The sequence below is a fragment of the Harpia harpyja genome, chromosome 10, assembly GCF_026419915.1.
Source record: "Harpia harpyja isolate bHarHar1 chromosome 10, bHarHar1 primary haplotype, whole genome shotgun sequence".
Lineage (NCBI taxonomy): Eukaryota > Metazoa > Chordata > Aves > Accipitriformes > Accipitridae > Harpia > Harpia harpyja.
In genome coordinates, this window is record NC_068949.1 from 26847280 (window position 1) to 26864199 (window position 16920).

At 43.6% G+C, this 16920-nt stretch overlaps 1 protein-coding gene across 1 annotated transcript; it reads left to right on the forward strand.

Annotated features, from left to right (window-relative positions):
* Positions 1 to 2297: 2297 nt before the first annotated feature.
* On the forward strand, positions 2298 to 15236 carry LOC128147403 (lysosomal acid lipase/cholesteryl ester hydrolase-like). The gene is made up of 10 exons (XM_052799948.1): positions 2298 to 2388; positions 4204 to 4342; positions 6728 to 6842; positions 7090 to 7288; positions 8090 to 8199; positions 9090 to 9226; positions 10207 to 10347; positions 11331 to 11402; positions 12724 to 12792; positions 14345 to 15236. Exons 2-10 carry the CDS (start codon positions 4211 to 4213, stop codon positions 14576 to 14578), a joined length of 1209 nt encoding a protein of 402 aa, XP_052655908.1. The 5' UTR covers positions 2298 to 2388; positions 4204 to 4210; the 3' UTR covers positions 14579 to 15236.
* Positions 15237 to 16920: the final 1684 nt, after the last annotated feature.

Genomic DNA, 16920 nt, shown 5'->3' on the forward strand with positions numbered 1-16920 from the left:
GAACGCACCCCTTACACTTCCCCTCGGAAGACTGTTAGCTACCCAGACAACATCCTTGTAGCACTGCAAGGGTCCCTTGCACCTCTGCTTCAGGACAGGATTAACTTAACAGCCCCACCGAGCACAAAGCTCCTCCATGGCACGGACTGGAGCCTGTATTTTAAACACTTTGAGCCAAAGTCAGTGAACCACTGGTGTCACATGAAAAACACAGGACTTCCCAGCCCTCCCCTTGCCTCCTGATGCTCATATGGTCACTACTGGGTAACTTCTGTTACAACCCATCCTGTGGCTAAGCTCCAGCAGCTCATCATTGATACAGGCTGATCCTGGCTTGCCCAAGATCCTGCTCCCCCTAATCAGTTCATGGGCAATACTGCACAATGATGTGGAACACAACAGTCCTGTAAAAGTCAGCGGGGCTGTACATCTGCACAAACTTGCTGACACGTGTATGCATTTTCACAATCAGTGTTATCCTATATGATAACTCTTAATTTAAAATTGGTCAATTAGCATAGTGACTGGGCGATGCCTGAGCAGATTGACACATTTGATAAACAGACAGCTTCTCTCCCAAACATGCCTGCTCAAAGGACAGGTAATCAGCTGGCAAATGCAAGGAGAAAAATTGATGAGAACCACAAAAGTACTTGGGAAGAGGTATAGGGTTCCAAGACAAAAGGAAGAGCATACACAGACCATATCCTTACATGAACACTGTTTTTGTATTTTACAGGGTTTGCAAAGGAGAAAGGAACACACATATTCCCCTTTGTTCTCCCCCTCTGAGCCTGCAGATCATCAGGGCTGTGTTTAGAGGCACAGGATACCTCGCAGGTACCTGAGAGAGAGTTGGCAAACACTGGGGTTTAAGACATACTCCGGCACCTCAAGCTATGTCCAGCTGTAGGCCAGACAACCTGGGCATCAGAGTTTTCCTCCAGCATTTTCAAAACAGAGTACTTACTATCTCAGCTGGCATGATTCTCTAAGTAAGGACAGCACATCCTGGGAAGTTTCTGTATACCTTTTAGGTTTTGTGTTTCCTATGCTATTTTTATATGCATTACATTCATTGTCTCTTTTCCCTATTCAAGTGGGTTTACCTATCTTTTGCTCTTCACTCAATTCCTACTAACAATATCAGAAACAATATTATACATCCCATATGATTGCATGAGGTAACACTAGGTAAAACGTTGCAGATCATTCCAGGCCGACAATTCTATAAAACAAAATAATGTAGTATGGTGTTAGCTGGGAATACAGCAGTGAAAAGTCTTCTGTATCTCTCACTAAGCAGGGGTATCAGACTTGCTAAGCTGTAATGTTTTTCATTGAGAAATCACTTTCTTGGCTTTTCCACAGACTGCACTCTAATTTATAAAGCAGAATTATTTCTGTGGTGACTCACAGGTTCTGTTTACTAACAAAGACTTGCTTCACTCACACAAGGCAGCAGATGATTAGCACCCACATTCCAGAGAATTTGCTGCACCAGGGCACCAGGCCAGTTTTGTAAGGACTGAGCCTCCAGGCTGACTACAATTAATTCAGCACTTAGGGAGAGATCTCCAAACATACTGTGTTTTTACAGAGTTCATGGAAATGGCTTGGAAGAAGCAAGAAATCTTGTTATCATCCTCCCTGAGTCAAAGTTCACACAATGTTTTCAAACTTAATTCAATACCTGAGAATCCCTACAGAAGCAGGCTAATTGAGAGCAAACTGGTCTTTGCATGTTGTGGTGTTCACTGAACAACACATTTAGGAATGTGTGAGTGGTGCTAAATACACACCTTTTGAATAATTTGAATTTTTGTTCTAAGTTTACCTAACAAAGAATTGTCCCCAGGCAATCTGCAAACAGCAGTTCAGAAACCAAATGACAGGTGTGGAAACAGTGACCACACCAGCTTCTGTACAAACCACAGCAGCAGAGAACGTGTTCATTGGTAGAAAATGTTGAGAAAAGCTGGACTCTTCCTCCTCTTCATCCCAAAATAATGTGGTCACAGCACTCCCCAAGACAGGCAGCAGTACAGATCAAGATCTCCCACAGCCTCAGAGGACAAGAATCCCCCAGGTCCCTGCTAAATATTCTAATCACAGGTTAGACGCCTCTTTACCTCTCCTGCTCCATGGTGCAATTTGGTCTTTCAGAATGTCATGCAATGGTGCTGTTTATCATAAAATAACTCCACTCCTTAACTACTGCCAAATCAGCACTTAAACACTGCTCTGCTATGCATGCAGACATCACTCAGCACTCTACTGCTGCTCCTTTTATCAGTGCAGGTTTCTGCCAGTGAATCAGTCTGCTAGTGGAGACAGACAGACTGGGAACTGCAGCAGAAGTCAAAGGGCAGGGCAGTCAAAGCAGAGGTAAGTTGCTTGTACATATGTATTCACTGTCTCTTTCTCTGTTGCCTATCTCCATAAAGATGTGCGGTCTCACTTTTGTGCAGTTGCTTGTCAGAGTAGACAGCCTGCATCCTTTCTGATCTGCAAGCCTGATGCTGTGCATCAGAGTGCATGTTTGCTAAAGTGGAGGTGAGGAAGAAGACTTTGACCTGTGCAAATGGGAAAAAGAGTAACTGATGGTTTCATTTTGTTCTACTTGTTGGGGTTTTTTATCTAAGGATGTCACTGTGGATGCATGAAAATCTTGGTATCAAAAGTGTGTACATAAATTGGACCTTTTGCTCTCATAGTTCCAAATGCATTAAGCTTTTCTTGTAAGTTCACCAGAAGATTCTGACATCTGCTAGCCACATTAATTGCCCTGGTGCCTTTCTGTCCCATTTACAGTGTATGTGAAAAAAATGTTATTACTTTCTCAAGAGTACACTGATGAATTTCTAGAAGGTTTAAAGCTTATTTTCATCAAATATAAAAAGTCTCCAGAAATGGCCTTTTGAATGTATCTTTCAGGTCTCTTCCTCTACTTTTTTTTTTTTACATTAAACATTTCAGTTAATTCCAGTTTGCCATGGTAAATGCCACTCTTTGGCATTGTTTCATTACATAAAAAGACTAGATTGCTGTTCAAGGCTCCTACAGTCAAGACTTTGCCGCTGAAATTAATGAGAGTGCATGCCAAGCCTTGAAGTTAATTGGTGCACTCTATCTGATTTACAAAGCATTCATCTGGAAGTGCCTTAAAGCACGCCAGCTAAGCCAGGTGACAATATAGTATACATAAAAAAAGTATACTCTAAGAAGTGCAACAATTTAGCTACCCCATTGCCCCACCTTTAGTAGAAAAACCAACTGTGACTTAAGCTGAACTTCTTAGTTTTTGTTCCCAAATGATGTTCCACATGCAGAAATAGAGGAACAAGTTTTACTTCTGTTTGAACTGAATAAAACAGCAGAAAGCAGTGGAATATCTACTATACAACTGTGCTTGCAGAGCACACAGTGGGAGGATTTCTGTTCTGTTGACAGAAGAATGAAAGTATTCTCCTACAAAGTGGATGGACTAGAGTCAGTTTGGATGCCAATATTAAAATTAAGGGTATATCCCAGTTTTGGTTTAATCCAAATGCTCTAGTGACCCAAAGGGTATGACAGATTTAATAAAAAATGAAAAGAACTGAGAACTCCCTTCCTCATGAAGAAGTTCAGAGAAAACAAATCTTTTAGCTATCCTTTCCAGGCTCTCCAAACCTTAAAAATCTTCCCCATGATATGTCAGATAATACACTCTGTTTGTATGACCAGTCTGTTTCTTCTATGCTGATTACAAAGGTGGCTACAGCCAAAAAGCAGGGCACTAACTAGATAGACTGCACTCAATTTCTATTCAGAAAAGCTTCCCTGTGACCATCAGTCAACCCCTAAAAACCATGAAAATGCAGTCTTTCCCCCAGGTGGCCAAGACGCAGAATTACAATATGGAGCACCATATGTGAGAGAGAAAGGAAGGAACTCGTGGCACAAACCAGCACTGATATCATACAAGCACATTCCCCCAGGTTGGTTCTACATCCTCCTGGAGCCTTTGACTCATTCCTGGCCCCTGTTAAATGGGGTAAGCTGTAGACAGTCCCTCCTCACACACGTCCTTATTCTGGCAGCCCCTTGGGGAATAGACCTTGGGCAACCTTCAGGAGACTCCCCACTTGGGTCTTCCTGTGGAATTTCACACCACTCTCTTCCTAACACAGATACCCCTGCATGTGCTCTTTCACACAGCCCCAAGATGTGGTGCCTCCTCGTGCTGCTCTGCTCCCAAGGAATTGCCTTTTTATCAGGATTCACAACACCCTCCACTCTGAATTCAGACACAAGCCAGTACAGGAAGCCTCGCAACCCTGAATGCTTTATGAATGTTGTAAGTTGGGTCACTTTCTCTCCCTTTCTTTCTAAAGTGTCTCTCCCAGTACCGCTAACACTGCCCCATCACTAACAGTCCCTGCCAGAAGGCTCAAAGTAGCCCCCTTCAAAGGGTTCCCTCCAGCGTTGTGATAGGGAGCACCCACCCAGAAGAAACCTTGATGCTCCTACCCAAAAAGTCTGAGCTGCCGGAGAGAAAAATTCCTTTGCAGTAGAGACAAAGGCTGCTTTCTAGTCTCAAGGGAAGCAGAGTCCTCCCTTTCTGTAACAACCTGTTTCCTCAGTACAGTGGCAAGGGAGGATGAATCTCTTATTCAAACTGCAGATTCTCACAACACAAAGTAATGCAATGATTGTCATGACCCAGACTGGACAGACCAGGGAGTCATTTTTAATTCAAAATTCCCTCAGGCTAAATTAAGGTGAAACAACACCAAATGATTAGTTAAAGATTTTATTCATGACAGAAGCAAACTGAACCAGTGAGGAGTGGTAGTAGGTGGCAGGGTTTCTCACAACAGGAATTGGCATAAGACTACTGCTGTAAACTGTGTGACCCAGGGTAACCATATACATCAATTCAGAGAATAAGGAGATCCCTCCCGTTGAGTCACGAGGTTCAGAGCAGACCCCCTTGCTTTCTAGACTCCTCCTCAGAGAAGGGCCCAGGGGCTGCTGGATCCACTCTTAGTCTCAGACTTAGTCAACCGTTTTTGTCTTGAACGGATGAGGTGCAGGGATTGTGGAAAAGGAAAGGGAAAGAGAGAGAAGACAGAGAGAGAAAGAGGAAGAGAGAAAAAGATTTCACCGGTCCTGGGTCCAGAGTTGGTTCAGTCAGCCGAGGGGTCCAGTCAGCCGATGGGTCCAGTTCCGGTGGGCTTGCACACCCGGGGCTTCAGTTTGTGTCCTTTTATCATCCTTGCCCCTCCTTCAGGAGGGCACCCGAACTCATCAGGCTAATGAGCAGTTTGTGAGCCTTTGGGCTTGAGGGTCATTTGTCGAGTAGCTTCTCCTTCCCTGCAGATGTGGCCATTGTTTGATCTTTGTATCAGAACAGCTTATCAGAACAGGGAGCTGCGCACCCTCCAGCACACCCTCCCCCTCCTGTTGCTGATGTCTGAACTGATGGGCTTTTCACCTCCTTTCCTTGCAGTGCAGGGTTTGTCTTTAAGCAGAACTTGCCCCACCACAATGTTAGAGACATTAACTCTTTCAGTCTCTCACAATGATTTCCTCAGAATAGTGGCAAGAGTGTGATGGGTGGTGCTGTGAGTGAGTCTGTAACAGGATATCCACCCTACCTGGCTTGCCTAACCTGACTTTGGCAAAAAAGGATTCATTATGGCCCAAAACACACAGCCTTTGCAACTGTCTTATACAGATACTGCTGCATGTTTACTCTCTAGAAAGGTATGATCTGTATCAACCTTACAAAACATGACAAACTATCTCCCAAAAGGTTAGTCACTCAACACAGTTCTGCTTTGTCCCATCATATGGGGTCAAATACCAGACAACTACCACCTAAGCAGGTCTGAAGAAGACTTTGATGCATCTTTGTACAAGACCTGTAATATTTATTCTCAGCCATGGTCCCAGTGGCCAGGGGCTTTGCACTACCATTACAGAACAGCCCACATCCACACCGCTTAGCTTGGTTACCTTCCAAAGCAGGACAGCTTTATCCGAGCTGTTTAATAGCATCATCCCTGAAGTCTAAAAGAACAAAGATGCATCCAGGAAAAGTGGTGGAGAGCACTGGCATGCTCAGGGAAAAGCTACTTCCAGGACAGTCCTAACACATGACAGCACATACAACCAAGCTGCAGGTCCCAGGAACAGTCTCATTTACTGCACAGGTGAACTCCGCCATCCTGCCACTCTTATAAGCCTGTGTAGTGCTTGGGTACCACTGCTACAGCAATTACTACCTAGCCAAAAGCTAAGCAATATGGGGTATGTCAGGAAAGCTCCAAGTATAACTAGGTGCTTCTACCTGAGCAAACACAGCTCTTGGTACTTCAATTTGAGAGATACAACATTAAAGAGCATACACAAACAACTTCACACAAACACAGCTCAACTGCTCTCACTGCCATTTGCATGCTCCAGCCTCCATGGCTTTGTAATAGCACATATCTGGTCATCCCTGAAAGAGAGAGGCATGGGTTGTGCTGATCTGCAGGAATCTCTTTTGGGTCCCTTCCTACCAGTACAACACAGAGCAGTAGAGAAAAAGCCAGTGATATGTTATCACATTCATCTTCCTGGCACGTTCTTGGTTAGCTTTACATTCCTGGACAGAACCAGCCTCTAGACACCTTCTCCACCCATCTCTACAACATAAATGCATGTTAACAAACTCTCCTTTGGCTTACCACAGAGTGAAATTATCAGATATCATGGATACCCCAGTGAGGAATATCAAGTTACCACGGAGGATGGATACATTCTTGATGTCTTCAGAATTCCTGCTGGGAGGAACAGCCAAAATACAGGTGTGACGCAGTTATAGGTCATAAGGAAATTCTGAGACCCAACTCTTACATGGGGCCCCCACCTTTCCCCTTTGCACATGCAATGGCATGTTCCACAACTTTCCCTCTCAGCAAGAGCACCTAGTCAGGAATGTGGCCTGAATTCTGTATACAGGTTAAAAAACTCCTGCAAAGCCAGACTTTGCATGCCAGTTTTAACTACACATTACTTACTACTACAGAATAAGAAAACCCACTTCTTTTTCAGGGAAAAAGCCTGCAGTCTTGCTACACCATGGTACTTTAGCAGATTCTACTTACTGGATTTCTAACCTGCCCAACAACAGCCTAGGCTTCATCCTCGCAGATGCCGGCTATGATGTCTGGATGGGAAACAGCCGAGGGAACACTTTGTCTTTAAAACACAAGACCCTTAAGCCCTGCCAGAAAGAGTTCTGGCAGTACAGGTACTCCATGGAGAAAGAATTACTGAAGAAAGTAACTTTTAGGGGACTAGCAAGATTGGGCAGTTAATATTTGGATGCAGAACCTTTCCCCTTGAAAGTTATATGAAAAAGTATGGTTATATGAAAAAATCCCCTTCTGGATTATATGAAAACCCTACTGGTTTTCATATAATCTGACTTCAGGTGGGACATGCAACATCTAAGGAGACTAGACCAACTCTTTTCCGCAGATGCAGCCATTTCTGGGTATGTCAAGGGGGTCATTGGCTACATGATCTGGACAGGCCCTTCTGGAATCAGCACATACAGAAGCAAAGCTGGAAGTACATAGGACACCTTTCTCCATACACAGTGCTGGTTTCCTTGAGGAAAAGATTTCCAAAACTGGGAGGCATTGGTAACCTTGAAGTCTCCCACCAGATACCATGTCCCAAGTGCAGACAGGAGAGGACACTGCTCAGCTCAGCCTAGAAATCTGATCTATCACAACTGATGTTAACTGAGACAGAAATACTTTTTGCAACCCATGCTGGTGAGAGCAATGATTAAATTAACTTCTGCAAGAGCCTGAGCTAACGGACAAAACTGGCACCTCCTTTGCAGAGAGCCCAAGGCATCAGGCAGCCTGGCAGTACAGCTGCATCTCCCTACCCCCTTCCCCAACTCACGCAAAATGCAGACGAAGTGTGCAACCTCGTCTTTCAGTGGGTCCTGCTTGGTGCAATGAACAAAACTGACATTCAGTTACTCACACTGTGATACTTGAATTATCTGCTAGCTTTTTGTGTTTCTCCCCTGTAGCTTTGATGAGATAGGTAAATACGATATTCCAGCAGAGCTGTACTTCGTCATGAATAAAACTGGACAGAAGGATGTATATTATGTTGGTCACTCAGAAGCTTCAACTGCAGGTAATGTTAGGACTGCCTGGGGTACAAAACAGTTATAGTGTTTATGATTTATATAGAGATCCATGAGTAGATATTGGGGTTTATGCCATGGTGTGCCATGGCTCTTTTACAAAAATAAACCCAGAAATAGACAAGAAAATGGGGGAAATTGGCATGTGGCCACATTCTTAGACAATTATTTTCCTTTCTTCTCATATGTGCATCCTAAGGATCTTTTTGCAGAACAAATCATTCAGGCCAAGACATCACCTTCTTTGTCTTTAGATACCTATGTTTTAGGCAACCAGTTAAAGTTCTCACCAAATCCATCAGTGGAGAAATTTAGACATGTTCAGAAAACAGGATGGAATGCACCCTTTTTGGTTTTCCTTCCTTCCTTCCTTCCTTCCTTCCTTCCCCATACTCTTCCTTTATGTGTGCATTCATTCTTACCTGAGTTTGCACTTAGTTACAAGTAAAAATTCTGCTCTTAATCTTCAGATAATTATTATATTACTGCATGCCAACATAAACATATACAGTCTTTTAGAGACTGCAAGCTGAAAAACTCATAATTTTATTAGAGTTTGGGGAACTTTAGAGGGAATTTGAGTTAAGAAAATCTGATTAATGCATATTCTCCCCCAAAAATGGCCTTAACACAAAACTGTCAGTTCTGAGAAAATCAATATCTGGACATACTCTAATGAACCTGTATCTTTAGAATGAACTCTGTCTCCCAAACAAAAGTTTCAAGAATCAAGCACTTTCCTTAGGTCTGCAGCACAGAAATGGACAACAGCCAATGGGCTGCTAATCTAGTCTCACTTCTTTGATGCCTACTGCTTTTTTATTTATTTGGTCTGTGGAGATCTCTTCACTAACTTGACTTTTGTCTTCTGTGTTTGCAGGCTTCGTAGCATTTTCTACTTATCCTGAGTTGGCACAAAGGGTTAAAGTGTTCTTTGCTATGGGACCAGTAGCCACAGCCACACATGCTACCAGTCCTCTGGTAACATTTACACGTCTTCCCCAATCACTGATCAGGGTATGTCATTCCTCTTTCTAAAAGACATAATTATCTGCTTTGTCTCTACTGGACTCACTCAACCTGAACTGATTTTAAGGGGGTGATGAGTTAAGAATGAACTCAGTGTATCAGACTGCTGACAGTGCTGGTAGACTTCAGACTTTCCTCAGAGGTAAGCTGCAAGGCTTGACACGGTATCTCTTTTGCAACTTCTTTAAGATAACAAGCATACTTTCACCACTATTTGTTTAAATCAAATATTTTTGGAGGAAGTTCACAAATACCAGAATAAAAGGAGCCTAACATTGTCCACTAAATCTAGCCTTAAGCACTAGTAGAAAACTACAAAGAAGATATTTCACATCTTAATTTTATTAGACATGCAGTTCATTTATGCTTGTGAAATATTTACTTGTAAAATGATAAAGGAAACTTAAAGGGAAATACCTATTTCACACCAGAATTTGCCAATTTAATAATTTGCTGGGAATGGTGAAAATCCTGCATGCTATACCTATACCTTCTATACCTTATGTCAAACTGTGGGAGCACATCCTCTTACTCTCCAAGCTGTACCCATTATGTGACTATAGAGCATCCAGCTCTACACCCTTCTCGCTTGTCTGTTCCCTCTTTACTTAGTAGCAATACTCACAGTACGGTTAGTGCACCTGCCTGGAAGAAATACTAGGGCAAAAAGGGACTTCCTACACTCTGCAGTCATGAGTGCAGCCAACTGCCCTTTCTCACTGAGGTCAGTGCACTAAAACCAGGTGGATAGTGACCTCCAGCACTCATGCCTAGTAAAAAGAAGCAGGAAGAACACGTGGTATACTGTTGGGAAGAACACACTTAAAGGATACTGGGATAGTAAGCAGTTTCAGCAATCTTGATTAAGAGGCAAGGCTATTAGAAAAGAGGGAGTGACAGTTTTCTGCATTAAATAATCCTGCAACAAGCTGAAAAAAAACCCAGTTTTGCACTTTTCCTCCCCTCAGTTACTACTTGGCTGCAAAGGAACTCTTCACCAGAATAAACTGCTGAAAGGGCCTCTCACACGGATCTGCAGATCTCTGGGAAAATTTTGTGGCAGTGTGCTCTACTACGTAGCTGGGGGCAGGGTACAAAATGTGAACACGGTAAGCATGTCCCAGAACACCTTAATACAAGTGAAGCTAAAGTAATTTTGAAGGAAAACAATTTTTCTGCCTTATGTCTACATACAGTTGCAGGGACATAGAGAAATATGTTGGGGTTTTCAAGTACTACCAACTAGGACCTCAGCTAAAGATGAGATGTGCCACCTGACACATTCAAATCACACAAGGAAGAAAGGCTGAGTTCAGAATGGTCCTATCTTGCAATGATGTCCCTCAGTGTCCTCTCTTCTGGGGCTAAGCCAAAGAAAAGTTGGACAGATACCAAAGCTTTTTAAAAGAGATAACTGGGTAGAGGAAGATCTTTTTTCTTTTGCACAATTCATATTTTCCTTCCTAAAGAGAAAGACATCCAGATCATCTGAACATAAGAGATTGTTTCTTTTTGGTCGTTACACATCAAAACATTTACAGGCAGAACTCAAAGCTGTTTCTTCACATTTCTCTCAACAGCAAGATTTCATTCCTTTACTCTGGTTGCTGCCTTTTTTTCTTGTAGACCTTCCACATGTCTATTCTCCAGTGGCCTTTGATCTCTCATACTCAGAATATTTAACAAGTGTTCCCATAAAAAGCTCCCACACATGTAGCCGCATTATGCTTAAGCAGACAGTCTATTAAGGATCCTCCACTACTGATTAAGCAGAGCACTACGTAAAAGCATCATACAAACTGTAGAAACTGGAGAAAACAGAGACAATACACACTCCTCAAATGATGTTTTCCATATAACTAGGCACTAATGTGGGAAAGACTCTCCCAAAGGGATAAAATTCTACATACTCATTCCCACTGTAAACACGCATATTTGTGAGTCTCTCCTCAACTTTCTTTTTGATGCTTAAAGAACATCCTATTAAAATGGAGTTTTAACACAGCAGTAGTATGTTGCTCAGGTCCTTCACAGCTTTATTCAGTCACAGCACTGGATCACTGCCTTTATAACACTTCTGCTTTCTCTCCAGAGTCGGATAGATACCTACGTAGCACATTACCCTGCTGGAACATCCGTACAGAACGTTATTCATTGGCATCAGGTATAACTGTGTACTGATGTGTAAACAGACTCTTACTACTGCTTTTTATGCAACCAACTGCCTACAGGGAATTCCAGAGGCAGTGGATCTGGGAATCTGCCCATCACATCTTCTCACAAGCTGCCGTGAGCACCTGCCACAGAGGGAGCACTCTTTCCCATGGCTCACCAGACCATCACCTGAATTGCCCCTTTGGTATCAAGCACCGAGATTTCCCCAGGGCATATCAGGCCTCTCTGCATGTTGGGCTCTAATGGCTTCCAGCCTTCATTTTCATTTATGAAGACATTTGCCTTGAAAGCTGCAGAAGTGAGTGCAACCACAGCCTAGGCACTTGGCAGGCAGTAGGAGGATAGTGGAAATTGAGCAGCCAGGGGATGAGCTAGACAAAGAAGAGATCCAGGTTAAAGCTTTTCTCCCAGAGTGTTAATTGCAGCCTGGATCACTTCCCAAAGCCAGCTGACTTACACAAACGCTTCTGCTGGCACCAGCGGCAAGTGGGGAACTGCCTCTTCTGCTGGCACCTTACGTCACTCTCAGACCTAAGCTTGTTCTGCCCGTGCTCCAAATCAGACCAGGGCAAGAGAGCGTCGGCTCAGAAACGCATCACTGTATGTGCACAGAATTGTGGCCACTTCTGCCAGCACTTCAATACATGCATGCTCCTGCACACACCCCTGACTAAAATTCCAAGGATCCAGACTGCCAGCACCCAGACCCAGAAAACAGAGACAAGCTAGCAGATTTCTAGCATATCCTCAGTTACTTAAAGGCTTAGGTAAAAAATATGCACATACATTTTCAGTAAGACAGATTCATCTTTTTTTTTTTTCCCTTCTAGACAACACGCATTCAAGATGACAATAGTTTAGTGTTAAGCTGATCGCAGCCTGCTCCCAATAGCCAAACTCTTGTAAGAGGTACAGAGCTTCTGGAAATGTCGCCACTACTGTGAGCCGACCAGACAAAACTGACACACGAAAGTCAAGGTGTGTGAGCAGGTATCATATGTTACACTAGACTAGTAATAGTCCTGACACACCTCTGCATCACAAACAGGGACCCCAACTTTAGCTAACTAAGATAGTCAAGCAAAATTTTAACGATAAAACATGCCAAGGGTGGCGGCTGAGGATCAGGAGACAATGGTAGCAAGACAAAAGGCAATGAAGCCACTCACCCTACGACCCATCCTCAGAATCCCTGGAAGCCTGCCCACTGCCTGAGCCTTGGCTTCAATCAAAGGCAAGAAAACACCTCCTGCACTTTCCTCTGTCTCTTAACACTTTCATTTTATCTGTCCTTGTTACAATATTAACAGGTAATACGTGCAGACCAATTTCAAGCTTATGACTACGGCTCTAAGGAAAACATGAAGAAATACAACCAGGTAAGGCAATACAGATTTCCAGAGAACTCATCCTTGGGTCCTGGCAAAACTAAGAATAGAAAAATCCAGATTTCAGCACCTGTGAGTGCTAAAGAGGGGGAGAGTGGTCTGAGGTAATGTTTCACCTGAATCTAATACTCATACATGTAAAAGTCTATTCACAGACAAGGCATAGACACATCCTTGTGGACAGCTAACAGAAGTTCGTTTTGCCTCCCCTACTGATGCAGGGATGTGTCCAATGACACGTCAATTTACCTGCCATTCCCAAAAGGCTGAGAGCCACACCCAAGTCCTAGGACTTCATGAGTATGGAGCTCTTCACTTCCCCCAAAATCCTCAAGGTCTGCCTTTCAGTTAAATGCTAGACTGGCCAAAGGGGGAAAGGAAAAAAAAAAAAAACAACGCGGGGCGGGGGGGGGGGCGGGGAGAAAAAGTGGAAATGCATACCTTGGTTTTGGGAAGCTACTTACCACAAAAATAAAACAGAAGGGATGATTCACTACAGCACAGTGGAGACTACTGCTGCGGTGAACTAATATATCCTGTATGGAAAAAAGGAAACGGACAAAACTTGGTCACTAGGAGCTTTGGTTACCACCTAGTCAACACTCAGAAATGCTGCGATTCTCCTGCAACACCGATAACTTGCCTGACAGTTTTTTAAGATTTGATCAGATCAGTTGACATGTCGTGAGCTTTTCTGAGTCAGGGCAGGTTATTTTATGGGTGGCACGTTATTTTACAGGTGGAGAAGGACTCCAAAGAGTTCTCAGACACCTTCCATGCACACATATGGTCTTTAAATACTGAAGTTTAAAGTCTGGAATGGGCAATGTTGTAGCCCCAGTACTTTGGATGGTTAGGAAACTGCCCCAAAAAACAGTCAATGAGAAAAAGAACAGAACCACCCTTAGATAATAGGGGTCAATTTAAAAGCATCTTGTGCCTGGTCCCTTACCACCCCATAGACGAATAATCATCCTGCATTAAGTCATTTGGCTCAGGTCTCAGAAGATCCCCATTCCACTTTTCCGTGTTTCTTTGATTTCCTCTGTGATGACAGACAAGGCAAGTATGCTCACGGGCTATTACTCCATCAGTAGCAACACTGTGACCTAGAGGGAGCGTCAAGTGAAGTCTGGAACAATACAACTAAATATCTTTCACTCCATGCCCCATAAAAGCATGAAGAGGACTGCATATAAGCCAGAAACGGAACACCCATGAACAACAACTCTGCGGTCCTTGCCTGGTAAACACAGACACTGCTCTTGCCATATCCCCACCTCTGAAGGGCATGAGTAGGTGTCAAACTGCAGGACAACTCTTAGCCATGCATTAAGGAAAGACACAGGAATAGGATGGATCATTTCCTTCCATGGTCAACAGGGAATGGGGTTAGGGCAACAGGCACTAAGAGGGTGGCCTTCGTCCTTACTGTTTTACTGTAGTGAGTGCAGAAGGGAAAGAGATGCTTGCACAGAATCCTTTCTCTAAACACAACTTCTGATACAACAGCATTCACTCAGGTCTCCTCCCTTTCTTACAGTCTACTCCTCCTGCATACCCAATAGAGAAGATAAGCACACCAATTGCTGTTTGGAGCGGTGGACGTGACAAATTTGCAGATCCCAAAGACATAGCAAAGCTACTTCCTCGGATTACTAATCTCATTTACCACGAGCATTTCCCTGCTTGGGGACATCTTGATTTCGTCTGGGGCCTTGATGCAACTGAGAAAATGTATTGGAAAATCATTGAACTAATAAGAAAACACCCTTAAATCTTCACACAGGGAATTCATTTATCCAGTAGATATTTATTTAGCAGTAGAATATGGGTATAGGGATTGGTGTAGGGGTTTACAAACCACTGTCAATTGGTTTGCAATGTTTTTATGTTGTTTTCCATGGTGTTACATTACTTTGGTGACTGCAGTCTCTCTGAGTAAGTTGCGGTACATGGGGATGACCACTGAAAATACAAACATGTTAGAAGGAATACTTCAGGGATCACTTATTTTGGAAGATTTTAGCTTTTATAGGGCTGATTTTGCTTCAACTAAGGTTTCATTTTCTCTTCCCTTGTAGAACAATGCCACATATTCCACGTGACACACAGGTGTTATCCCATGAAAACCCAAAAATGGGAGATACTAATTTCTCTGTTGATGTATTACTTACCTTTGTTTAAATTAAATCATCTATCCTCTTGATAGAGTGTTTTGCCTGTTTTCCTCTCCTCATGTTACCAACAGCAGCAAGCGAGACCCAAAAGACCTTCACCTGTAAGACTACCCTGGAATCTAAGCATACAGTAGTTGGCTTTGATGGCCCAAATGCCAAGGAATCCAACATCAGAAAACCTATGTCAGAGAGAAATCACTTGATTGTTGGACAGATGCAGATACTCGCTTACCCTCACACTAAGTAATAGTTTGTTAACCCTCTTACTACAAAGAACACAACTGTCTTCATGCTCATAACCTGGCAACTGAGGACTGAGGAGATGCAGACATAGCAGCAGCCTGCACACGTAGGAGGACACCATCCATCTCAAGAAATATTCCTGGCACTGTCAGTAAAGAAGTTGTTTCAAGTTCTTCTGGCTTCTCAGTTCACTGTGTTAGTGTGTCCCACTTGCTCACCTACAATATTATTCCAGGAGGTGAAAGATCATGTTAAAGGGTTCATCATTACAGGCCAAGACAGGGTAGCTCAGGCACTATGGGTGTTTCTGGGTGGGAGCTTAAGCCCAGATTCTTCAGTCAAGGCTTGTGGCAAATGAAACTCATTTGATGATAATCCGAGAGAGAGACATCAATATATAAGCAAAACATGCTTGTCTCATGCAATATAGAAAACATATGCTATGGAGATGACACATCTTCTCTAGCAGCCTGTGGTACCACTGGGAACTGAGCTCACAACTTCTGGAGAGGTTCACAGTCCAAAACACAGATTGCCAAGTGGCTACTCTCACTTACACCACACTATTTATAAACCCCAGTGTCCTGACTGCCACAGAGAACTCAGAACAGACCTAGCCCACCTCCACAACACAGCAGGGCAGACCTGGCACAGGCACATCAAACATTATACCCAATAAAAACACGAGCTCTAGGTCTGAAGGGAAGGGGAGCAGGACCAAGAATTCCAGCTTAGGTAAAAAGGAAGCAATCACCTCTTTGAACTGTCTGGCAGCAAAGCCCTTCACCTCTGCTCTCACTCACACTTCTGCAGCACCACCTAACATTCAGACAAGATGCACATGATGAACCTGCACAAAACTTATGACGGAAGGTAGGGAAAACAAAGAATCGCAACACCAAACTCCTTCTGCCCTCACCAGTCCCTTTTCCATGCTGCAGAATCAGGGCTAACCATGAACTAAGATTCTCCATAAACCAGAGCACATAGCTCTGTCCAGCTGAAGAAAGCAATGGGCAGACACTGAGGACCGCCCCTCCTGGGAGATGAATGAAGGGGGAATCTAGCAGTTCCTCAAAACCTGGTTGTGTGAACACAGGTCTGAGATTAAGCTCACTCAGCTTGGAAGCAGCCACCACGGGGCACTCCACGACATCAAGTTCAAACTTCCCTAGAGGGCCTTCCCATGCTGTACAAGAAGAACCAGCCACAGACACGCCCTGCAAGAGGTTACAGGGAAGCATTCAGGTCAGCGACCAACACTGCTTGGGAAAGAACACAACATGCATGTCTTCCATACCAAGCACCTAAATCAACGTAATGTTTAACCTAACATGACCTCTGACCTGAGTTTTACAAAGGATCGCCAAATTCTCTAATGGAAGACAACAGTTTCCAAATGCTCATCAAATAATAGGCTCTCCACTTACCAGAGCTTCCTGCAACCAGTTGTTATCTTCTTATTGCCATCCGTCAGGAATGCAGTCCTGGAATGGCCAGTGTCTGGACAACAGGAACACCCATCCCTTACACTTCCCCTTGGAACACTGTTAGCTACCCAGACAACATCCTTGCAGCACTGTAAGGGTCTCTTGCACCTCTGCTTCAGGACAGGATTAACTCAACTCTCTACACTGAGCACAGACAAACCCCTCCATGGCATGGACTGGAGCCTGTACTTTATAACACTTTGAGC

Excerpts from the sequence above, each read along its gene's own strand:
- LOC128147403 (XM_052799948.1), top strand. The coding sequence starts at position 4,211 with ATGTGGTGCCTCCTCGTGCTGCTCTGCTCCCAAGGAATTGCCTTTTTA. Across the intron at positions 7,289-8,089 it reads AAAGAGTTCTGGCAGTACAG|CTTTGATGAGATAGGTAAAT; the intron begins GTACTCCATGGA and ends TCTCCCCTGTAG. Across the intron at positions 11,403-12,723 it reads ACGTTATTCATTGGCATCAG|GTAATACGTGCAGACCAATT; the intron begins GTATAACTGTGT and ends CAATATTAACAG.